The sequence below is a fragment of the Oryx dammah genome, unplaced genomic scaffold, assembly GCF_014754425.2.
Source record: "Oryx dammah isolate SB20612 unplaced genomic scaffold, SCBI_Odam_1.1 HiC_scaffold_25, whole genome shotgun sequence".
NCBI classification, from domain to species: Eukaryota; Metazoa; Chordata; class Mammalia; order Artiodactyla; family Bovidae; genus Oryx; species Oryx dammah.
Genome location: NW_024070209.1, coordinates 20,759,899 through 20,785,408, shown reverse-complemented (window position 1 = coordinate 20,785,408; position 25,510 = coordinate 20,759,899). Strand labels below are relative to the sequence as shown.

General features: G+C 42.6%; 1 protein-coding gene across 1 annotated transcript in view; it reads right to left on the bottom strand.

The window, feature by feature from the left end:
- Positions 1-5,360: 5,360 nt before the first annotated feature.
- Positions 5,361-25,510, bottom strand: part of GALM (galactose mutarotase) — a 53,980-nt gene continuing 33,830 nt past the window's right edge. Inside the window, exons 5-7 of the mRNA XM_040224664.1 lie at positions 8,846-8,987; positions 7,190-7,364; positions 5,361-6,556 (exon numbers count right to left, since the gene is read on the bottom strand). Coding sequence (XP_040080598.1) covers positions 6,479-6,556; positions 7,190-7,364; positions 8,846-8,987 — 395 coding nt within the window. The 3' untranslated portion in view covers positions 5,361-6,478. The remainder of the gene's footprint in view (positions 6,557-7,189; positions 7,365-8,845; positions 8,988-25,510) is intronic.

Sequence of the window (25,510 nt, the reverse complement as noted above, 5' to 3'; positions counted from 1 at the left end):
GAAGGCTGGATGTGATCCTATTAAAAGACTTTTTATCTTGGTTAATAACATACCTTTAAGAAATCTGGGTTCTAGAAAATGAATCCTTTTCACTGCCAAGGATCAAAAAGTCTAGCTGTAAAGAAATATAATTGATGTGGCAGAGGTAAAGGGAGATAGGTCTGTTTGTCTTGGTCATTGTCCGGAAGACCATCACCAGAGTACCTGGGCCCCTATAACAAGTTATGAATTCTTTGCCTAAGAATGGGTACCCTGTGACATTTTGTGTTACAGAGGCTGAGCTGAGTAATTGCAACAGATTAAGTGCCACAAAGCTTAAAACATTTCATCTCTTGCCCTTTACAGAAAATGTTTGCAAATCCCTGATTTATACTTATCTTTTTTTTTTTTTGCCATGATGCAAGGCCTGCGAGATCTTCCCTGACATTTCTCTAACTATTTAGTCTTCAACTTAATGGTGCCAGGATTGTCAGTCTGGTTGCTGGGGTCTTAAGACATGCTTTTGGTCTGGGAAGATTGTTTCTCTGACTCAGTCTTGAAGTGCTTCCTGAAGCTAGAGAGTAAATTCTAGCTAAACACACTAATGCACTTAAAATACTAGTGAATGTGGAGACTCATTACTATGAGGAAACCTTTTACTTTATGCCAGGGCCAGTGGTTCTCATCCCTAGTTACAAATCAGGATCACCCAGGGAGCTTTAAAAACAATGTAATGAAATCAAAATAGCTGAGGGTAGCTTGAGCATTAATATTCTAAAAAAATCTCCTTTGTATGCCACAATTGAAAACTACTGCTGAAGGGGTTAGTTCTAGCCAGCTCCTACTTCACTATAACATTATTAGACAGACTGGCCTGGCTTACTGCTATTATCATAAGAGAGCAGCACTTACGTGATTCAGAGGAGGATTCTACAATACATTCTCTAGGATCCTTTAACCAACTGACCCTATGGAATGGAATCTTTTAATGAAAAAGGAATTTATATTATTACCACTAGAGGTCACTGTGCTCAAGAGAAATACTCATTTTTTAAAAAGGTAACATTCTGTTCAAGAAATTTGAAGGGCTATTTATCAGAACTGTTTGGGTTTTGTCCAACACTAAGTGAACTCCAAACATGGCCCCTGGTCACAATAATTGCTTCAAAGCATCTAAGGCTCTAATGCAGATACATTTATAATTGTTATAGCTTCACGATGTGTTAATTGTTTTATTGTCAAATATCTCTAGTATTACTGCTTGTTTAAAAGTCAGATTTTCTGATATTAATATAGCCACTCTACCTATTTTATGGTTACTGTTTTTATGGTGTATCTTTTTCATGTATTTACTTTCAGCTTATCGGTGCATATACAGTTGACCCTTAAATAGCACAGGTTTGACCAGCATGGTCTTCCCTGGTGGCTCAGCCGGTAAAGAGTCTGCCTGCAATGCGGGAGGGCCCAGGTTCAATCCCCGGGTCAGGAAGATCCCGGAGACGGAAATGGCAACCCGCTCCAGTATTTTTGCCTGGAGAATTCCATGGACAGAGGAGCCTGGTGGGCCTACAGGGCACGGAGTCCCACAGAGTCAGACACGACTGAATGACTAACACTTGACCAGCATGGCCTACTTACACACGGAGGTTTTTTCAGTAGATTCTGTATACCTACAGGATTTGCAGAGGTAGAACCACAGATGCAGATGGCTGTAGTTGCATGTGGGTTTCTGACTTGGTGGTCATGGTGGTGGGGTACTGCCAAGTCAACTGGAATTAGTTGCTAGATCTTGACTTTTAATTCAGTCTTACAGACTGCCTTTTGGTTTGTTTAAGCCATCTACATATAGAATTATTAGTATGGTTGGGTTTATGTTTGAGGTTTATTGTTTTCTGTATGTCTCCTGTCTTTTTACCATTTTGTATTAAATAATTTTTAGTGTACTATTCAAATTCCTCTTGATTTTTTAAAACTGTATTTTTTAGTTATCTCCTGAGTGGTTGTATCTTGTTACTGTTCAGTCACAGTTGTGTCCGACTCTTTGTGACCCCATGAACTGCAGCACACCAGACTTCCCTGTCCTTCACCATCTCCAGGATCTTGCTCAAACTCAGGTCCATCGAGTTAGTGATGCCATCAACCATCTCATCCTCTGTTGTTCCCTTCTCATTCAAATCAGGTGGTCAAAGTATTGGAGTTTGAGCTTTAGCATCAGTCCTTCCAAGGAATATTCAAGACTGACTTCCTTTAGGATTGACTGGTTGGATCTCCTTGCAGTCCAAGGGGCTCTCAAGAGTCTTCTCCAACACCATAGTTCAAAAGCATCAATTCTTTGGCGCTCAGCTTTCTTTATGGTCCAACTCACATCCATACATGATTACTGGAAAAACCATAGCTTTGACTATATAGCTGGATCTTGATTTATTACACTCTCCTTCAGATTAATAGTCTGGGAAAATCCAGAAATTTTGCTCCAGTATATTTTCTTTTCCCAAACTTCCCTCCCTATGCTACGTGTTACAAACTCGGTGACATGGTGTTTAATTATTGCCTCATACAACCTTCTGTCTTTTAAAGAAAAGATGAGAAAATTTACCGTTTCTGGTATTTTTCCTTTCTTTCCATGGGTTTGAGTTACTGTCTTAATTCCCTTGCAGCATTAAAGGATGACTTCTCTAGTATTTCTTGTAAGTAGTTCTGCTAGCAGTGAGTTTTCTGAGTCTTTATCTGGAAATGTTTTTATCTCACTTTTGCATTTGAAGGGTAATTTGGGGGTTTAAGCACATTGATTGTGCCTTTTACTGCCTCCTTCCCTCTGTTGAAGGCAAAAAGTCAGATGTTAATTGCGTTGGTGGTCTCCTGTAGTGACAAGACTTTTTTCCTCTTGCTTTCAAATTTCTTCTGTCTTCAGGTTCATTTATTTTTTTTCCCTGCCATTTTAAATCTGCTTCTGAGCCTCTGTAGTTGGAACTGTCATTGGTTATTGTACCTTTCAACCTCAGAATTTTGCTTGGTTCTTTTTTTTATAATCTCTATTCAGTATTTTGGCTATTTCTAAAAGAACATTCTTGTGTTTATTTTGAAGCTCAGCTTTGTAGGGGTTGCCCTGCGTCTGCATAGCTGGCTCAGTGGTCAGCAACTGGGTAGTAGTGCTCACACATTTCAACCCAGATTACTGTCCTCTGCTGATGGATCTGTGTGAAAGTAGGGAGTGGATTCAGTGTTTACACATTTTTCCAAATCTGTTTTCGTTTTTGCTTTTTGCTAAGTCCTTTTAAGTTCCTTTGCGTGTGCCTGCTGCATCAGGAGTTGGCCAGGAGTGTGTGTGTGAATAGCTTCACCCCCTCTGGTCTTTGCTGTGCATGTGTAGCCTCTGATCACCCAGAATTGTGCTTGTTCCAACCACAGTTGCAACCTCAGGCTAGTAGAGCCATTAGCCTCCCTGCTTATAGAGCACCAAGATCACTATTTTTATTAACAAAGCAGTTGGGTATGGATATCACCTACCACTCCAAACTGAGAGAACCCTCCCATGCCCTAAACCATAGCAGTAGCAGTCTCCTGGTCTTCATGCTCCGTTTCGCCCTGGCAGAAGCTCCACTGCCAGTGAGCTGGGGAAGTAAAGGGAATGGAGCAGCCCCAGGCAAGGATGCCACAATCTTACAGTTTCTACTCAAAGTTCGGCAGTTTTTCAAACAAACATGTCTTGTATGTTTTGGGTTAGTTGCCAGAGTGACAAACCTGTTTTGTCTCAGTTTTTTTCTACATTATAGTTGCTTTTTTGAGGAGAGAGTTTGCTGACCTCACTTAGCCACAGCTGGCAGTGCTACCCAGATCATCTGAGACATTCATTATGATTTTAGTAATTGAATTCGAGAAGCTGGAACTTAAAAACGAGAAGATAAAAATAAGGATTGCAATCCTGTCTAAACTCTCCAAATAGCCCAGGGAACTAGATCCCACATGCCACAACTAGGAGTTCACATGCCACAACAAAGATCAAAGATCCCACATGCTGCATGCAACTAAGCCCTGGAGCAGCCAAATAAACAACAAAAAAAAGCCCATTACAAACTTCTGATTCCACTGTTTCGTTTTAAACAGCTATCGGTTATAACTGGTGATGGGACTGGCTAGGGAGCAGGGTATATGCTGTGCTTTCTGTTTTCTGCTGGTAGTTTTTCATGTTCTACTTTTTGCAAATGATCCATTTATTCATTGATGCTAGCTAGTTTCCTTTAGTCTTCAGAGATTGAACTTGTCATTGGTCACCTAACAGTCACAACAGTTCAACGTCCATAGCATGCATCTTAGACTTTATAGCAATGATCGTGCAAATTATTTAATGTTAAATCTTACCTTGTTAGGCAAAATGGGTGGGAACTGGAAAAATGAAAATCTCAGTCAGCGATAAGAACTTGTGTCATGAATTTGAAACAAAGGAATCCATAGATCATTGAACTGAAGTCAACAATATGCTCACCTGTGAAAGACCAGAACTCAGAATAATACAGCACTAGTTTGGTCGTGGTGGGGGATGTATGTTAAAGAAGGCATGGACTTCTGGGGACCTGGAGACTTACTCTTGGTGGGGGTTGCATTTGAGTAGATATTTTCATTTTCAACAAGTCTTTAATAATTCTATAATATATGGTGTTTTCCGTACCAAATAATACCAGGGTTGGTTTTCACCACATTAGTTGTACTGTTGGCCAGCTTTAGTTTCTCCCTGCAGACTTATACTCATCCTCCACATAATTACAGTCTATTCCCTTTGCCTCAGAGGTAAGAAAACAGGCCAAGTGAACTTTGCGCATGTAGTAAAAGCCAGGAGCCAAGTCTGGTCAGGGCTCCCAGCTCTGTCATGGTGCAATCTGACATCATCTAGTTGTTCCTGTTAGTCTTGTTTTCCCCAAAGAGATTTGTGATGTTCCTAAGGAACATACTACATCTTGGACATCACCTCTTGAACTGCTTAAAAGACCCTGGAGAGCACGGTTAAGTGCTTAGAAAATCCATGTCAAAGTGAATTAAAAAATAAACAGTATCTTCAAGGGGTGGCAGAGGATGAGATGATTAGATAGCATCACCGACTCAATGGACATGAATTTGAGCAAACTCCAGGAGATGGTGGAGGATACTGTACTCTTACAGAGGATACTGTAGCCTGGTGTGCTACAGTCCATGGGCCCAGAGAGTCAAACTCGGCTTAGCAACTGAACAACAACAAAGAGAAAGGGAAGTGTATAGGAAGCTCCACAGGCTGCTAGTTAGATAGTATTCCCAGCTAGGACTGGGACTGGAGAGCATAGTAGAATCCAGAACACACAGCTTATATTTGATCCATTTCCCAAAGGTTCACGCCTGACAGAATGAAGAAACTGGGAGCTTTTTGAAGGTGCAGATTTTGATTTTATTTAAACTGATTATTAGCGTATAATAGTATAAGATACATTTCTTTAAAAGCCACCAACCCAAACCCATCACTGATGATTCAATTAGGAAAGGTGGGAAGCCCAGGCTGATCTATATAACACAACATGTGCTCTCCAGTGCAATTTGTAGTCCTGTCAGCTAAGGCCCTCTCCTCACACTAACACAGCTCCTGTCTCCAGTGACTTCTTTCCTATGCCTTGGCTGAACTGGCCTTCTCAGTTAACTGTGAAGGCAGAGAATCAAATTTACAGATTCTTTCTGGACATTTTGATCTTGCATCTTAAATCACATCATCTATAAAGCTCAAACAGACTCACGCTTCTTTTTATAAAAGTGAATTTCGGAAGAAAGCCTGGCTAACAGGATTAGACTCGTCTGTGCCCATCAGTTGATGCTAGGGATGCTCCTGAAGACTGGAGTGGAGGCAAAGAAGGGGACTTGAATTTGCACATTTTTCATGCAAATAACCCGACTTAGAGTCTTGGTTAAAATTTTTCCTAGTTCAGTGTCTTTAGGTGAGTCATTTATCCCCTCTAAGCCTCAGCTGACTCTCGTCTCCATCATCTGTTGCCTTATTGAGGTAGACAGGGTCCCTCTGCCAGCAGGCTGAATGAGCTAAGTGACCTGAAAACACCATAGGATGAATAGGGTAAGGTGATGTGAGCTAGAGAAGGAGGGGGAAAAAAAGGATTGGGTAGGATCAAAGAAAGAAAGGGTGGAAAGTAGAAAAGAAAGAGGCAGAATGGACAGATGGAGCCAATGCATGGAGCCCAGGTGCCACTTCTGGGCTAGGATCAAGGCTGAATGATAGGTGAATTGGTGGTTGGGTCCCCTTCACTTCACAGAGAGGAGAGCTGGTCATTAGACCTGGCCTGGAGCCAGTCTTGGGGAAGGAAATCAATATTCAGACCTGACTACCCTGACTGCTACCATTTGTATGATTTTAAATCACAGGATCACTTTTGAAAGCCTCTAAATCTTCAACTCATCTCTTCATAGGAGAGTCAGGCTGCTAAAGGGGCTCCCAGCCTGGCCTTGGAGCAGGACATATCTTTACATTTCCTTAAGCCACAGAAAACTTGAACCAAGTGGTATGGTCATACTCCTCACCAGGCTTCAACAACACAGGAGGAAAGTGGGGCTGTGAAGAGGAAAACAATACAGGTTACACCTTGCCAACCCAGGTTGCACCCTTAACCATTCAGGATGGCTTCTGGACTGGTCTCTAGACCAGTTCTAATGTGAACCAGTTGCCAGGGTAAGAACTATTTATTATTGGTTTGCAATGAGATAAACTTGAACCAGGATGAAAATCAACCACATCACTAAACACACTTTGTCACAGCAAGACTTTCTTAATGAAAGAAGAGGGGTTGATTTACATTCTGGTGCAGGCTGCAGGTGTCTTATTATGGGCTTGAACTTTGAGGAGCATTACTCCAGGCAATAGCTTGAAAAGAAAGGAGGAAGCGAAAGGATGAAAAGATTTGGAGGACCATCTTAACAGTGTGGTTGTATAAAATAAGTAAATATTCATAAGGAGAAAGGTTAAACTGAGTAAAGGCTTTGAAGGTACAAAATAAAGTTTTTTTCTTTAATATGTGAATGCCATGTTAGTAACATGGCTAAGAATTTCCTATGTTTATCTTGACTTGGAGAAGAGAACACACATAGACTTTTGAATCATACAGATCTGACTTGAGTGTTGTGATCTCCGTCATCTGGTATGACCTTGGACATACCACCACTCTAACAAGCTGGCTTGTGGACTTACCTGATTGACTGCATCAGGCCAGCTCTGAGTCTCAAGGCAGAATCCGGAGTGCTTGGGGTAGACTGCTCCACTCTTGCCCTTCAGTGTGCCATCCAGGAAGTTGCCCGTGTAAAACTGGACCCCAGGTTGGGTGGTGTACACTTCCAGTACCCGCCCACTTCCAGCATGATGGACCCTAGAGATAAAGCCAGACCACATATACGTAGGTCCAGGGTGAAAAAGCAGACAGGGAAAAGCTGGGAAGCAGCTTTGAGATAGGCGTCAGACCCAGCCACGCAGCCAGACAGGATATGGAAGAGACAAAGATGAGAAGAGCATGGTAGGAGATTCTCGCAGCCTCTCCGGGGAGGTGTAAGTAGGTGGTTTGCTTTTTTTTTTTTAAGTAGGGGGTTTTGAGGATTTGCAGTAGCACCTTCCCACTCTGAGCTTGGCTTCTCTGGGGAAGGCAAAAGCGACTCACCCTAATCAGATAACGTTTGTGTGTGTCAGGGGAGCCAGGTTGGACAGAGGCAGTTTTAGGGCTCTGGGGGGAGACTGGAATAATTTCTCATAAGGAGTTGGAGCTCTCTGCTTGGTCTGACTTTAAGACCACCAATTATGTCGTTTGAAAGAGAAGCAATGCTTTTCTAAGTTAAACTACCTGCCACTCTGCGGCTAGAGCAGGCAGGGGGCTCCATAGTCAGCTATCCCCCCAGAATAGGCTGCTAGACTGTTCCCTTTTTCTAAAAAAAGAAAAGCCTCTACAGAGGAGAGAGTACCCACTTGGTCTTATATTTGGGGTCAAAGGGATATACATAAGGCTAGGTCTCTCACAGCCTTATCAAGGTAAAACATCCCACAGTGAGGTTCAGGGAAAGATGTTTAGAAAGAGAAAGGCCAGAGATTGAACAGCCAGAGAAGGCAGGAGAGGCAAGAGGTCTCCTCAGATGGAGGTCATCTGGAGAGGGATGTGAATAGGAGGCACAGAGGAGAGTGGGCAGGAGCTAGAGGAACACGACTGGGGTTGGTGCTGGGGCTGTGAGGGAGAGAAGGCTTCTGAAGTTCTTTCTGTTTCTATTAGAGCTTCAGTCATTTTCTCTGCTTTATTTAAGGTCCATCCATTCTACAAACATGTATTGATTATGTGCTAGTGCCAAGCATGGTGTTAGGTGTCAAGGTAGAGGGAGGGATTCACAAAGATGAGATGATGTGAAGTACTCGGACTTTAGTGAGAAGGAGAGTGTGGACACAGATGCTTATCAGACAGGCTGGAGGTGGGGAGCTCTATAGGGGAAACGTAACCTCCAGCTTTCCCTGCAAAGAAGCAGAGCATACATCATGAGTCAAGAAAGGACGAAGGACTCTGGAAGTTCAAGGAAAGCAGAGGTGACTTTAGTCAGGAGGAACTGGCACTTCTAGTGGAAGAAAAAAAGGCCTGAGAGATGGGGCAGAGATCGGGAGAGAGGAGACAAAGAGACAGAATACCAGGCAGGGATAAAGGCAGATGGGGGGCGGGGATGAAGTCACCCGTGGAACAGGAGCTTTGAAAAGACGCTTGAGTTGTGGGAGACAGTCCCCTGCAGCATAGTAGCTGGCATTAACAGGGCCAGAGGAAAAGCTCCTCGAATAGGAGATGGGATCTCTTCCCAACAAAGACAGCAAATGAAAAGTACCTACCGTGCACAGAAACACTTTTCTTTAGATCCCTTCAGACAGAAATTGTGGTCAAAGCCATTCACATGGAACTGCTGCAGGTGTTTTCCAAGCTCCACTGGCTTCCTCAGGTCAAATGCCGTTCCTTGCACTGAAGCAATTTCTCCTGGTGCGAAGAAGCAGAAAAAAAGAGTGATAAATGCCTGAATAAAATCTTTATACCCTAAAGACCCTACTGGTTCTACCCTCCCAGCCTTAATTTCAATTTGTAAAGGAGGTGGGAGTCAAATCTTAAGGAGAATAAATTATTAGATTTCCTTAATTGTAAGGTGTTACTGACAGCAAGATGATAAAGTTCAGAATCATTCAAGTGTGGGAAAAAAGTACAAAAATCAAGGAAGCACTTGATTTTCATTAAAGGATAAGGTGGGTAAGGGTTGTCCTAACTGTTGAGTCAGTTACCTTGTTGACATTTCTTGCTTTAATTCTGAGATACCCCAGGGCTCATATCCAAGCATCAGGACCTGGTACTGGCTAACTAGATGCTAACAGTGGCCCTGAGATTAGTGATTTTCAAACCATTCGGTGCCATTATTAGCCAAAGTGACACTGGTAACCACTCTTCCTCAGTCACTTCCCTGAGTGGTCTTTATACTTGAACTGTAGGGGGGACTGTTAATAACAACACTGGGACAAATGAGTTAACCAGGACAGTCTGGGGTAAACCAGGATGCATGGTCACTCCACTATTAGCCAGTTTTAGAGTCAAAGCTTTGTGTCTCTACGAGTGATTCTTGAAGGTGTTCATAGTTGGCAAGCACTGCTCCCTTCCAATGTGTAAGCCAGATTCTTCAACCTCTAATAGGTACATTTGTTCTTATCAAGGTGAGACATTCTGAAGCCTCTTTACGATGATGTGGGTGGGAGGGACCAGTCCTGGGGAGGACACTGCAGTGTGAAGACCTTCAACCTTTAAAGAGAAAAGTACAGAAGGAATCTGGATGGAAGCCCCATCTTGGTGGTTATTACACAACAAATGATGCCCAGTCAAGAACATCCCTTCATGGCATCATAGAACTCAAGGATGTTGGGACCAGAAGGGTTTTCAGAGCTCGTTGTTTCCAAACCTCTCATGTAACAGATGAGACTAAGACCGACAAAACTTTTGATATTGTCCAAAAAAAAAACCTGTGATGTTAATATACACATTTCATCAATTTATTATAAGATACTTTCATAATTTAAAATCTCTGAAATCATATCATATCATGTTTTAACTGGCAGAGATTTTGTTTGTTTATTTCATGGTATGTAAAATAGGGGCTTCCCCAGACGTTCAGCAGTAAAGAATCCACCCAAAATGCAGGAGACTTGGGTTCGATCCCTGGAGCAGGAAGATCCCCTGGAGACAGAAACAGCAACCCACTCCAGTATTCTTGTCTGGGAAATCCTGTGAACAGGGGAGCCTGGCTACAGTCCATGGGGTTGCAAAAGAGTTGGACACAACTGAGGAACTAAATAACAACAATCATGTAAAATAATGGTGAAATTTACAATCAGTGGCATTTTAGAGTGATAAAATATGTGAAAATAGTTTACCGCATCTTCTGCTCTACTAAAACCACTAAGGAGAAGTCTGGCCTTCAAGGGTAGAAAAGAGAAATCAGAATTATCTTGTGAGTGAATTTTCTAGAGATACAAGGGAAAGAGTGAATTTCTCAATAGACAATCCTCTAGACAGGGTTTGCCAAAAGACTGTAACATGGATTTTACATTCTTCTGAATATTGTGCCATTTTGCTTTATTACCTTTCATTCTTTTCCCAACCTTCAGGTCTGTTCTTTAGATGTTAGGCCGAGCCATCAAACAAGGTACACAAATATTTTGAATTTAGCTCCATTAAGAAAGCTCAAGGAATGTGGGGGAAGCTTCCTCCCATAGGCATGTTCCTGGAATGTGTAAAAGCCAAAGCAATGGACTAGGTGCCATTCACTCAGTCACTCTTTTGATTGATCAACACTTATTCAACACCTACTGTATGCCAGGCACTCTGATGGGCAGAGATGCCACATAGATGAGACATGGAACATATCTTTTTAAGCTGCTTGCAGCCTTAAGGAGGAAATGGACATATAAGCAATTCATAACCATAGTGCGTAGAGTGCTCCAGCAGAGGCACAGCTATAGGAAGGAAGACAGGCAGTGTGAATGGGGTGGCTTAGATGTGGCAGACTGGGGAGATTTCATGGGTAAAAGTTTAGCAGTTGAGCTGAGACTTGAGGTGAGGTCATAGTAGGCTGAATGGGTGAAGAAGTTTGAAGAATAACTGATATGGAAAAAAATGGCTTAAGTACAAGGTGATTTGTGTGTGTTTATCATATCAGTAATAGCAACAAAGGCAGTAGTAGTAATAATAATAGTAGTAGGGTAGAACCTGCCTCAGATAAGGAAAGAGGTTAAGCTAAATTAGATGAAATCACTTCTCTGAGCCTAGGGTTTTTCATCAGTGCAATGAATAAATTGGACTAAATCACTGACTTTCAAACCCTACCCCATTCCTGCAGAATTTATTATTAATATTCAGAGGGGAGCTCAGTAAACACACACATACATAAAACAAATATACATATATGGTTGACCCTTGAAAAACATGGGTTTGAAATGTGTGGTCCACTTATGTGTGGATTTTTTTCAATAATATTACAGTACCACACTGTCCTTGACTGGTCAAATACTTGGATTTGGAAGGTCAACTGTCAAGTTATAGGTGGATTTTCAACTGCATGGAGGGTTAGTGCCCCTACCCTCTGCATTGTTCAAAGGTCAACTGTACACAACATAAAATACACATATATATATAGGGACTTCCCTGGTGGTCCAGGTTAAGAATCCACCTGCCAACGCAGGGCCACAACTAGAGAAAGCCTGTGTGCAGCAACGAAGACCCGGCACAACCAAAAATATGTAAATAAAAATTTACAAATACAAATATATATAAGCTAGAGTGAAGCCAGTACAGGCTCTGAGCAGCTCAGCTAGAAAACCCCAGGAACAGATAATAGCAGAGGTCTTTGCCATCTTACCCTAGAAGTATGACTCAGCAGTGAGAAGCCCCTGGTCCTAGGCTCTTTCCCCAAATACAAGGAATCCTAGGTTCCTCTGCAGCAGGCCAACCAATCTGGCCAATCTTGAGAGGGAAAGAGGAAAGGGATAGAGCCTTACACATGACACAGTTTAGTCCTTTTAAAAGTTTTGTATTGTCCCAGAACTTTATATTTTAGAGGCAAGTATAGACATTAGATCTTTAACATATTCTTTCAGGATGTGAGTCATTTTTCCTTTCATGTGGTCAGATGGAGATGTTTTAGGAACTTGGTTTCATCTGTTTTTTGAGAAACAGTGGAGCTAGAATCTTAGAGGCTAAGAAAAATTAGGAACTTGTATCTTACCATTAAAAAAAATTAAATAGGTAAAAAGAGAACTGACTTTTAGCCATTTAAAGCATTTGGTTCTGCTTCTGTGAGTTCCTAAATACTATGTAACAGGGATGTCCTGCCTTTGGGTGAAAAGAGGGTATTCTTTTTTTAACTCAGAGCTTCTGCTCAGAAATGTATTCTTCCTGATGTATGAGGAATGGGGTCTTGGGCCTGGAGTCCAAAGCACCTGAGAGAGACAGGGAGGCCTGGCCAAGACCATTCCAGAGTCTCGTGTCCATATTCAACCAAGAGAATCTTTCTCTTACCAGAGTCAGCTTTAGGAAAAGTTAAGTAGTGTTCTTGAAAACATCCTTTAAAAGCATTTATTTCCTTTGTCTTTGCTCTACTTTTCCTAAAAAAATTCTTGAGTAGGTAATATTTACACATGTAATCAGTTTAAAAGATGACAAATGTAAAAGGTACAAAGTAATGCTCTGTAGTGTAAAGAAGTTCTCTCTTTTCCGTTCCCCACAGACCCAGCTTCTTTCAACAGAAGCAATCACTGCCACTTGTTTCTCATGCACCTTCCAGAGATGCTACGAGAATACCCAAGCATCTAGGTGCTATCTACAAAACACAGCCTGTTTCCACCTTGATCTTTTCACTCAATTTATCTCGGAGGTTGTTGCTAAATGTATGCCCATATTTCGTTGGACAACTCCACTGCACTCGTATTTTTCTCCATTTTCCTCTGATAATCTATTTAAAATTTCTTTTGGGGCTCACAATTGCAAATTTATGTATTTTCCTAGAAAATTATCCATTTCATCTATATTACTCTCATGTTTATTTGCAGAGAGTTGAGGAAAGAAATAATTTATGATCCTTTCAGTTCCATCTGTCTGTGGTTATTTGCCTCTGCTCATATCTAATTCTGTGGACTGAATAGGTTATCTACTGTTATATTTATTTTATTGGGTTATTTTCCCCCTCAGTGAAGTGGCTCTTGGATTTATTTATGCACTACCTTTTCTGATTCTTTTCAAAATTATAATTTCTCTTATTTTTGTTAATTTTTCTTTTGTTCTCTTGGATTTATTTTTTAATTCTTTTCCAGATATCTTGTATTAGATGCCTAATTCATTTAATTTCACAAGTTTTAATTAACATATAAGTAGTGCTAAAATTTTCTGAGTATTTAATTATAGCACATGTAGGCAGTTTCATTACAGATAATTATACTATTATACTATTTATTTACTATATAGTCCTATATATTATATATACATTTCCATTATACATAATTATTTTTCTGATATCCCTAATTCTGGGGTTTGGTTTCCTTTAAAAAAAGTTTTTTTTTTAACTTCCTTTTGTTTTTTGGCCATACCACTCAGCATGTGGGATCTTAGTTACCTAGCCAGGGATCTAACCTGCAGCTCTTGAACTGGAAGTGTGAAGTCTTAACCACTGGGCCACCAGTGAAGTCCCTTGACTTCTCTTTTGATCCAAGAATTATTAAGAGTTAAAACATTTCTAATCAATATTGGCTGCATTGTATTTTGTGAAAGTGCTAGAGGTTTTCTTCATGGTCTTAGATACAGACATTTTGGGGTGAACTTTCATTGTGAACTGCACCCTTTATCATTTCCAAGTGTCTTCCTTTGTGTAATCGAATGCTTTCTGTCCTGAAATAAGTCTTTTCTGATATTCAGATTGAGACCCTCTGCTCCTTGGGCTTTCACTTGCTTGGTTTGCTTTCGAGTGCTCATATTTTGAACCTTTCAAACTAAGTTAATCACTTGGTTTGTACATGGCATTCTTTTGGGTTTTTTTGTGTGAGACTGTTTAATAGGGGCTATTAAGATGACATGGACTTCCCGGATGGCACTGGTGGTAGAGAACCTGTCTGACAATGCAGGAGACATAAGAGACATAAGCGACTTGGATTGGACATAAGATCCCCTGGAGGAGGGCATGACAACTCACTCCAATATTCTTGCCTGGAGAATTCTGTGGACTGGGGAGCCTGGTAGGGCTACAGTCCATAGGGTCACAAAGAGGTGGACGCGACTGAAGCAACTTAGCACGCATGCATTAAGAAGACATATGTATATTCTAAGTGTTCTTTGTTTGTCACTGTGTTTATGAATTCTAGTTGTTTTTTTAAAAAAAAAACCTTTTACAATATGGTCTGTGTTTGTGAGATTAAAAGACGCTTACTCCTTGGAAGAAAAGTTATGAGCAACCTAGATAGCATATTCAAAAGCAGAGACATTACTTTGATGACTAAGGTCCATCTAGTCAAAGCTATGGTTTTTCCAGTGGTCATGTATGGATGTGAGAGTTGGACTGTGAAGAAGGCTGAGCGCCGAAGAATTGATGCTTTTGAACTGTGGTGTTGGAGAAGACTCTTGAGAGTCCCTTGGACTGCAAGGAGATCCAACCAGTCCATTCTGAAGGAGATCAGCCCTGGGATTTCTTTGGAAGGAATGATGCTAATGATGAAACTCCAGTACTTTGGCCACCTCATGCGAAGAGTTGACTCACTGGAAAAGACTCTGATGCTGGGAGGGCTTGGGGGCAGGAGGAGAAGGGGACGACAGAGGATGAGATGGCTGGATGGCATCACTGACTCGATGGACACAAATCTGAGTGAACTCTGGGAGTTGGTGATGGACAGGGAGGCCTGGCGTGCTGCGATTCATGGGGTCGCAAAGAGTAGGACAGGACTGAGCGACTGAACTGAACTGAACTGAATAATTTAGAAACTTTGTATTTTTGTTTTAGTGGTTACATCTATATACAAGAAACTTCAATATAATATACTCAATTCTCTGTTTCTTAGAATCTTCTGAACTCCTTCCTCCCCTTTTCTCTGCTTTCCGAGTTGGGTTTCTGACACTTTCTAATGTAAATCTAATAACTCTTCTTTTCCCAGTAGATGGTGCTAGAGATACAATATGAAGAGCTTACTTTACAAACATCCACACTGAGTTCAGTCATGTCCTCTAAACCCTGAGCAGTTCTAAGGGCTGAACTTATCGGATCTCTAATGTCAAATCCTGGGTGGTAGTGACCCCAACAGGGTGTAACTACTGTCCTCTGAAGTCTGGGTGACCAACCACCTCCTGTACCAATTTTAAAAAAGACAACAGTTAGACTGGGAAAAAGCAGCTGTTTTCATGGGTTCAACAAGATTTCAGTCTTACCAACACATATTCCAAGTGATCATTTATGTTTTGCTTTCTTTCCTAACTTTAAATGGTGCTCACAATATTTAGTGCTTTCTTAAAGCCATATTTGACTCAAAATCTAACCCTTTTAAGATAGTCCTAATGTGATTGCCTGGGTCAGTCAAGATTATTTACTTTTCTTGAGTTTAAAGAAAAAAGAAAGTCATGGAATTTTCATGAAGGAAGCACCCCAGGTCATCTTTCATGTCTATTAACCTGATATTGTGCAATCTACAAATCAGTGTTTACTTTAGCTTTTCTCTCTGTAAAACAAAGCTGCTATTATTTGTTGCCCTCCACATTACATGGAAATATTTGATAAATGATATCCCTGAACATTTTCAGGAGGATGGCATAAATAAATGGGCCAAATTTCAGGATATATATATATATATATATATATATATATAAAACACAAGCAGAGCATAGAGAGGGTAAGAATTCAAGAACAGCAGAGAAGTCCTGACTCAAAAATTAGACAATGGGGATAATCCTAAAATGAGATTTTTGCTAAGTGAGAAGGAAAAGAGAAGGTTCCGATAGAACCTTTTCCAGCCTTCTGCCCTGACACACTCCCTCATGTGCCTAGTGGTAAGGCATATGAAAACTTTAGTATTTGTCCCCCAGATTCACTATGGCTTTGGACTCTTTCTTATAACTGGAATGAGCTTTCTGGCCCCCCACACCATTCTGGCAAAGTCCACTAGCGTATTTAAGAATGCTTATTCTCCAATGCTGTTTCCTCTGTGAGGGAGTATATCATCCACAGCTAGAACTAACCCGCTTTTTTACTTTGTTCATCCTACTTTGGATATACTTTCCCCCAAACATTCATCACATTAAGGCATAACTCTAGGATTATATCAAGCTATATATCTATAGGGAATGTGAGCCCCTAAAGAGCAGGGACTGTATGTGTCCTACTGATTTTTGTGTCTTCTGAGCATTAAGCAGAGCCTTTACTTGATTGAAAACCTGATGAATGGATCAAGTAAACAGACAAAAAAACAGGGGCAACTGTGAATGTTGTAGCATCCTGTGACAAAGCCAGAATGAAAGATTTAGAAAGAACCTTAGGAATTACCTCATCTAGTCCCCTCACTTTGCAGATGAGGTTGGGACCCAGACAGCTAAAGGGACTTGCCCAAGGTGACACGTCTCCATCGTGTCAGTCTGCAGGCCCCCTACTCAGGCACTTTTCACCTCCCCTTGGATGGACTTGGCTGCAGCCCCTCCCACCCTTAACCCCTAAATACTCTCGCTTTTTCTAAGAATTTGGAAAATGAATGTGCAGTTCTTTTAATTTGTGTTTATCCGCATATGTGAGTTCCTGCTCTGGTGCTAAGAGTAGAAGGAGATGTCAAAATAGCTCTCTCAGCAATGCTGAGTGTACAGAAAATGAAGCGGAAATGAAAAGGGTGCCTTCAGAGAGGATGTCACATCACCAGACTTCGGTTTTGAAGCCACCAGAAAGCAATGGTGTCAGCAGAGAAAAGCTGTTTTCTTTTTTCTTTGGGCCACACTCCAAAGGCATGTGGGATCGTAGTCCCCCAACCAGGGATTGAACCTGCATCCCCTGCATTTGAAGCATGAAATCTTAACCACTGGACCACCAGGAAAGTCCCCAAGAAGCTGTTTTCTGATGAGGATTTCTTACTATCCTGAATAAGGTTGGATGTGTGCTAAGGTCTGAGCAGCAATGCCTGGCAGCTGCTGGGCCCTGACCCAAAGATATGGCATTATAGCTCTGGGACAGGGGAATGACCTGAGGCAGTACTTCTGTTTCCCCATTTCAGGGAAAGTCTGATGGCAAGCCCAATTAAGGACCCACTTGAGGTTGCTGTCATGAATTCTGAGTGAGACAATAACTTTATGGTGGCAACTACAGAGATTATGGAGGGGTAGGACTAGTCAGGGCTGGGCTTTGTTAGGAGAAACACAAAGAGAGGGGACGGGCATTGAGAGCATAGGAAAAGGGGTGATCCTAATAATGGACTTTTGATCTCAGTAGGGAAGGAGGTGAGGAACAGTGAAAGGGTGGTAGGATCAAGTGACTACAGGCTCTTGTAGCACTGAAGAATTATTGAAGCTGAAACAGACATCTTACATTATGATAACAGAAGGCAGCGATAAGAGGTAGTGACAAAGTTGGGGGTATGACCCACAGACCATAGGAGTGAGCAGCTGCAAAGCTTGGAGGACAAGATCATTGCAAGAGGAGGTCAAGAAGCTGAAAGGTCATGGTATCATCAATACGGATAATAAAATAATTAAGAATTATGACAAGAGTGTTGTTGGAGTGACAGTGAGCCAGGAATAAGGTCAAGTCTATAGAGTAGCTCAACAAAGAGAGCTCATGGGGGTGTCACTGTAGCAGCTACAGCTGCCTCATTCTTGCAAGAAGATAATGTGGACCTGAGCAGTGGAAACAGGACTCTCTAACATTCCAGATCTCTGTCACAAGGCCTGAAATCTTCCTCTATCAGCATTCCTGATAGAGTTATAATTGCCTGCTCTCTGGAAGTAAAGGAAAAAGTCACCCTTATGAAACTCATCTGTCTTGATTCATACCTCTTCTCTCAAATGAGGGATTCTTATAGGAACTTGGCCTTTTCCCCATGATTGCTTGTGGCATACTGCATTTTTCAAAGATGGCCACTCCAGGATAGATCCATCCCACAGACTCTACTTACAATGTGATGCTGACACTCCTTCACCGAGACATGGAGTCTTATTTCCTCCCTTAAACCTGGATGGACCTTTGTAACTGCCTTAACCAACAGAACATGGCACAAGTGATACTGTGTGATTTCTGAGGCCAGGTTATAAATACAGAGTGGCTTTGGCTTGGTCCTCTCTGCCTCATAACATCTGCTCTTGAGCCTGGCTGCCAAGTTTTAAGGAAACTCAAGTTGCATCAAAAAGCCATGTCAAAAGGGGTATTTTGGCTGACAGCCTCCAACCAACAGTCAGCATCAACTGCCAGACAGGCCAGTGAACGAGCTTTCTGATGATCCCCATCCTGGCTCTCATTTTCCAACAGAGGTCCTAGACATCAATATGCAGAGACAAGATATGCCCTGTCTAAATTCCTGACCACAGTAGAGATAATAAAGTGTTATATAGCAATAGATAACTAGTATACTGCCTCGGGATGTTTTCACCTCTTGGCACTTGACAAGTCCTGACAGGAGGTGAATTTATCCCTCCCTGCTATTTTTACATAGTCAGAAGTCCCTTTAGATAATTCTGCCTTAAGAACACTAACCCTTGCAATTACTTTTGGATAGGGAAGAAACAAATATAAATTTGTTAGCTCACTCTTTTCTGAGTATCTTTTAGGTACCAGGCATTAATCTGACCTCAGGGGGTCTTCCCTGGTGGTCCAGTAGTTAAGAATCTACCTCGTAATGTGTGGGTCTGATCCCTGGTCAGGGAGCTAAGATCCCAGATGCTGCGGAGCAACTAAGCCTGGACGCTGAAACCACTGAGCCCACGTGCCACAGCTAGAGAGTCTGAGAACCACAAGAGAAGATCTCGCATGACCCACTGAAGATCTCGAGTGCTTCAACTAAGACCCAAGGCAGCCAAATTAATGAGTTAATTAAACTAAAACAAAACCACAACTGACCTCATGGGACTTAGACTCTGATGAAAGAGACAGACAAAGAAATGAAAACTTACAGGAGAGTCTGACAGAGGCAGTGAGCATGGTGTTCAGAGGACCCTGATGGAGCAGGGAGCGGCAGCACCCTAGTGCAGCCAGCGAGGTCGGGAAAGGTTTTCCAAAGGTGTGTCACAAGGCTAATCTTGAAAGGCAAGTCAGAACTGGCTAACCTGCCAGAGGCGCGGGACTACCGTCACCTGTGAATGACAAGAGTGGCCACGTGAGCGTCACTCTGGCAACTACAGCTCCTCATTCTTGCAAGAAGATGAGGTATATCTGATTGCTGAAAACGAGATGCTCTAACATTGCAGATCTCTGTCACAAGGCATTAAATCTGTCACAGGAATGGACTCTTGTTGTCCATATTTGGGGTGAAGGCAAGACAGTTAGGTTACACATATCCTATGGGCTCCTAGCTCTGACAATTTTGGGGGCAAAAGACTTAAGAAAGAGAGCAGAAGGTAAATTAGTCCTTATGAACTCCTGACGAAACACTGACTACTGAAATGATGTCCTGTGTTAACATCTGGACATGAACACTGTTCTCAGTAACTGACTGAGAAAATTCACCTGGGGTGAATTTTAATTCAATGCTTTTAATTTCCCATCATCTGAAATAACTCTTTTTACTACCTGGTGGCCTTAGTGCCTGACTCTGAGAAGGTAAGCAGATGGTCACTGCAGGAGTCACTGGCTCTTCATGTTTATTCATTTTTTAGCCCTCTCCGTTTTGGCAGGGCCCCCTTCTAGCTTATCTCACACAACCCAGTAACATAAGTGCAGAAAGAAAACCAGAATCCCTCCAGACAGTCCTCAGCACAAGTAACTCCTGTTTATGATAACAATTAAAAACCACTTTGAGAAAACAGAAAAGAAAAGAAAATCTGACATAGACATTCTAGAAAAATTTTGTGGGGGAGGGTAGGTGGGAAGAAATTTTCTCTAATAATTTTTTTTCCTTTGAAAAATAAATAGTAAAAAATAATTAAGTATGCTATTCAAAAATTATTTTCTATGATTTGTCCTATACATTGACTTATGAATCTATGTAAGATATCTTAGGATTTAGACAGACTTACCAACTGACCTTCATAAATTTCTTTGCCTCTGTAAAATTCAATTTTCCCACTTATAAAATGGAGCTAATAGTGTTATCTACCAAATACAGATACTATGATTTTTTTGTTCTTTTTTTGTTTGTTTGTTTTTGTCTGAACCATGCAGATTGCAGGATCTTAGTTCCCCAATCAGGGATCAGACCCATGGCCTCGGCAATGAGCGCACAGAGACCTATACTGGACTGGCAGGGAAGTCCCCAGGCACTGTGATGTTTAAGTGAGAGAATGTTATGAAGGGGGTTGTATCTCTTGGCTAGTACCTGACATATAGTTAGTGCTCTCTCTGTCACACACACACTCCAGAAACTCAGAGAACAGAACAATTATTCATTATGATCTTTAAGTTATTAATACTAAAGGAAAGTACACTACTTCCTCCAGAGAGCACTGACATTTTCATTTAAAAAGATTTCTCTTTTTTGAAACTTTCTCTCTTAGTGATTTTTTAATCTAAAACAATGGTTTTTTAAAGTGTTTCTGAATCATGGGCTCCTTTGAGAATATTCTAAAAGTTACGGGCTCTCTCTGCAAGAAAATGCACACACACACACACACACAATGTTCTTAGAACCTTCAAAGTACAGTGATAGTCCAGTGATACTCTAGTGATACATGCCTGGTTAAGAATCTCTGATCTATATAGCCTAGTGAGTATTTTCTGCCTATCCTACTACTGGTCACAAAACAAGCTGCCCTCTGACGCTAAAATGCACCTTTAGAATGCTGCAGTCCCATAACCTGAGGTGTTTAGTCAAGAAACGCAGACTGAGCGTCTCCTGGCAGATTCCTCCTGTAGCAATGTCGTAAAGGCCTTGCGCAATACATCAAGGCCTCCTTCCAGACTGTTTATGACGCCTCCATATTCTTGCAGCATGGACAACTAGTATGTGAAAGGACACAGAAGCTAGTCTTAATCTTAGCAAGTCAACAGCCCAGAGAAACTGCAGGAAAATAATGTATCTGAGAAAGTGGAAATTGCCCCCATGACAGCTGATTAAGCAAATTGTCCCCTTGGTCACAGGATATATCAGAAGTCATCATCACCGATTATTATTACCGGCTTCAGGGGCACCCTGTTCACTTGTTGGGAAAACTCAATAGATGTTAGAATGGATTTTAGAGTCAGAAAGGCCTGGATTTAAATCCCAGCTTTCTTTGCTATAAAAAATGGTGGAGTAGTAATGCAGTTGCTATTAGGGACCGTAGCCAAGGGTAATAACAGCATAGACTTTGGAGTTAGGGAAACTTGGCTAGAAATGTTGACTCCACCAATGACTTACCCGTTTAACTTTGTGCAGGTTACCTGACCTCTCCAAACGCCCATTTTTTCCAAACAAGGCTTAATTGAAGCATAACGCCTATTTCAAAGGGTAATTCAATGAGCTAAGGCATGTATATATGCTTAGCTCAGTGTCTGGTACATATTAAACACACAGTAAATGGTGACAGTGATGATGATGGTGGTGGTCATGCTGCTGCTGCTGCTAAGTCACGTCAGTCGTGTCCGACTCTGTGCGACCCCATGGACGGCAGCCCACTAGGCTCCCGTTCCTGGGATTCTCCAGGCAAGAACACTGGAGTAGGTTGCCATTTCCTTCTCCAGTGCATGAAAGTGAAAAGTGAAAGTGAAGAGTGAAAGTGAAGTCGCTCAGTCGTGTCCGACTCTTCACAACCCCATGGACTGCAGCCTACCAGGCTCCCCCGTCCATGGGATTTCCCAGGCAAGAGTACTGGAGTGGGGTGCCATTGCCTTCTCCGGATGGTGGTCATAATAATAGCTAATACTTAATAAGCTCTTAATTAAATTCCAGGAACTATTCTATGCACTTTACACATATTACCTCATTAAATCTTCACAACCAGTGAGGTAGGTCCAGTTATTACCTCTGCTTTACACATAAGGCCTGCAGAGGTAAAATACATTGTTCAGCATCACAGAGCTGGTGAGAACTGAAGCCTAAGCAGTCAAGGTTTGAGTTTGTGTTAACTACTAGTCAAGGTTTGAGTCTGTGTTAACTACTGTGTTTTTCTGATCGTGATGAGTCAAAATCAGCCCTTTTAAATAGCCATTCATGGTCATACCAAGAACTCAATTCACTAAGGCCAGTGAATTGAGTCCATTTCTCTGGCTCCCTTGCCTGCCCCGTAAGTTTCAGCCCCATGGTGGGGGACCTACTGCCCAGGAGCAGATGCATTTCCAGGGTCAGAGGACATTGATCCAGGAGGGTTTGGGAAGGTGGTCTTGAAAGGAAAGTCAAGACTACCTTCCCAAACCCTCCTGCATCCACTGGACTTCAGCCCTTAACTTCTCTGGCGTGAGAGGGACAGCCCTTCTACCTGACCACACAGAGATACAGTGTTTGGGGTTTGCTTGAGGATTTCAAAAGGTGAACACATTGGGGCAGAAGAATTTTCCCGCATGCTTGTTTTGCTGCTTCAGAGGCTCCAACTACAAAGCGGGACCAGGAAGCCCAGGCTCACAGGAAAACCCTGGCCTTCTGCTCTCCCCCAAGAGTCACAAGGCTTCCACGGTCATGGTTCACAGGAAGCCACAAAGAGCGGCAGGGAGAGGTGGGCTGATGTCCTTACACCATGGAAAACACAGTCACTGAATACAGAGAGCCAACTTATGTTAACAGCCTAGGTCAGAGAATGGAACCTGTGAAGGAGAGGGGAGGAACCAGTCCAGTCTTTCTGGTCAGGTGACCCAGTGGCTGTGACAGGAAATGGCTTTGTGTGGGGGATTTAGCCCCTCTGATCTCCATCAGTGCTTCACCTTCTCACAAATCACCCCACACAAACATACCAGCTAAGCCTCAAGGCACACGCCTGTCTCCCTCATCCTGAATCTGCTGCCCCAAGCTCCTCTGACAGAAATGCTGGTTCCATTATAGCTGCGCAGCCTCCTTTGGCTTAGTTTGAACACAGAAGTTCTGTGTTTGTACTAGTGGAGTTGGAGGCAGGCAGCCTTGAAACACAGGGCCAGCCGCTCCGGTCTTACTACCTGTAAGAGGTGGTCATTATCTTCTCTGTGACAGTGTGCTCTACATACCCAGAGTTCTATTTTGTCTTTGCACCTGTCCCTGCCCACAAGGATAACCTCATATGCTACAAATCTGGGAGCAGTTCTCTGTCCTGGGAAGAATTCTGGAATGGAGACATAAAAGGAAAGAGGAAGCACACTCCCCGGGAACCAAATGCAGTTGCATTCAGATATAAACCACTGGCTTCTCAGACTGGGCCACATGGCCTGTGGCTCAGGGAGCTTGGAGGGATGAGTGAGCAGAGTCTGCAGGGAGTCATCAAATGGCCTCTGATCTGTGGCTAATCTAGATGAAGATACAGGAGGTATTTTTCTCAAATGATGACAGCATGAAGCTGGAAGGCAGATATGCTTGGAATAACAGAACCAGGAATCCAAAAGAAAGTATAAAGTGGGGGGGTAAAGCACTGATGACAAGATGAAATTTATGGACAACAAGAACAGATAGAGTCCTGCATGTGTCTGAAAAATAAAAACCCAAACCAAAGGATACCACCTAGGTTTAGATTATAACTCTTAATCCTAGGTACAAAACAATCTGAAGTTCTGTTTCCTCAGTAGTGAAAATGGGACACTGTAGCCCCTCCCTCATGAAGTTGTCATGAGGATTAAGAACAGTTAATACAAGGAAAGTGCTCAGCCCAGTGATGTGATGATAGTTGTGATGGTGACAGGTAACATGTAGACGGTTCTTTGTACAGCGCTTCATACCCAGGCAGTATGGTTCCAGAGCAGGTGGTTCTTAACCATCATATTATACTAACTCTCATAAAGGTTAAATCTAGTTAGTACAATTATTACCAACTAAGGGAGAGATGTGGGCTTCCCTGCTGGCTCAGCAGTAAAGAATCTGCTTGTGATGCAGGAGACACGGGTTTGATCCCTGGGTCGGGAAGATCCCCTAGAGAAGGAAACAGCAACCCACTCCATTATTCTTGCCTGGGGAATCCCATGGACAGCAGAGCCTGGCAGGCTACAGTCCATGGGGTTGCAAAGAGTCGGACACGACTTGGCGACTGAACCACTAACCAAGAAGAGATGTAGCTAAGCCACAGTAGGTGTGAAAACGACTTTAAGGATGTGGTTGGCAGTCAGTTCGATGGAAGTTATGTAAAGACTGTAATGAGGTGTTGACAGTTCTTGTTACTGTTTGCAGCAGAGGCATCACAGGATGACCTGAGGATGTTCCGCCTCAAGAAGAAATGACTTTGAGGTGACAGGACAGCTGCCTGCTAAAGTTACGAGCCTGCTCTTTAGGGACCCAAGGCCCAGAACTAAGCCAGGTGGGGGTCAGCGCTAGGTAGACAGATTTCAGCTCAATATCAGGAAGGCCTTTCTGACATGCTGGCCCAAGCTGGGCAGTGAGCATCCTGTCCAGTGTCAGCAAAGCCTATGGTTCTGAGATTTGAATACTCGACAGGTGAGCAGTGGTTGGAGAAGATAGGGTCCTGTCCAGCTGGGACATTCCAGGGCTATAGGTACAATGGCCCATGTGACAAACGCAATGCAGAAAGTTGTTCCCTTCGGGGGCACCCTGTGATATCTGGTTAACTCTCTCCTCTTTTTTAAATAAAAATCTCAGCTTGTCCTACCTAAGGAAGCCATTGACGGAGAGCAGTTCTTTCCAGAATGAGCTACAAAGAAAAGATTTTTGTAAGAGAGGCCCAGGGTCTTCCCTGGTGGTCCAGTGGTTGAGAATTCACCCTGCAATGCAGGATCCCTGGCCCAGGAAGATTGCACATGTTGCAGGGCAGCAAAGCCCATACAACCACAACTACTGAAGCCTGCATGCTCTAGAGCCCACGCCCCACAACAGAAGAAGGCACCACGCATCGCAACTAGACAGTAGCCCCCGCTCACCACAACTGGAGAGAGCCTGCAGGCAGCAATGAAGACCCAGCGCAGCCAAAAATAAATTAAAAAAAAAAAAAAGCATTGATGTGTGAAGTGCTAGAGCAGAGTGGAGTATAGAGGTAGCTAAGGGGTAGCAGGAGGACTCAGGATTGTTAAGGAGAGGAGTCAATGGGTAGAAATAGGTGCCCAAAGTGGGGAAAGCAACAAAAGTTACAGGAGGTTACACAGAGTGGTGTAGAGCCTTTTCAACAGCTACTCAAACCAGGGAGCATCAGCGCAGGCATCACCTGGTGCTTGTTAGAAACAGGCTCCACCCACAAGTCAGAGTCATTGACAAGTCCACCAGGTGACTCGT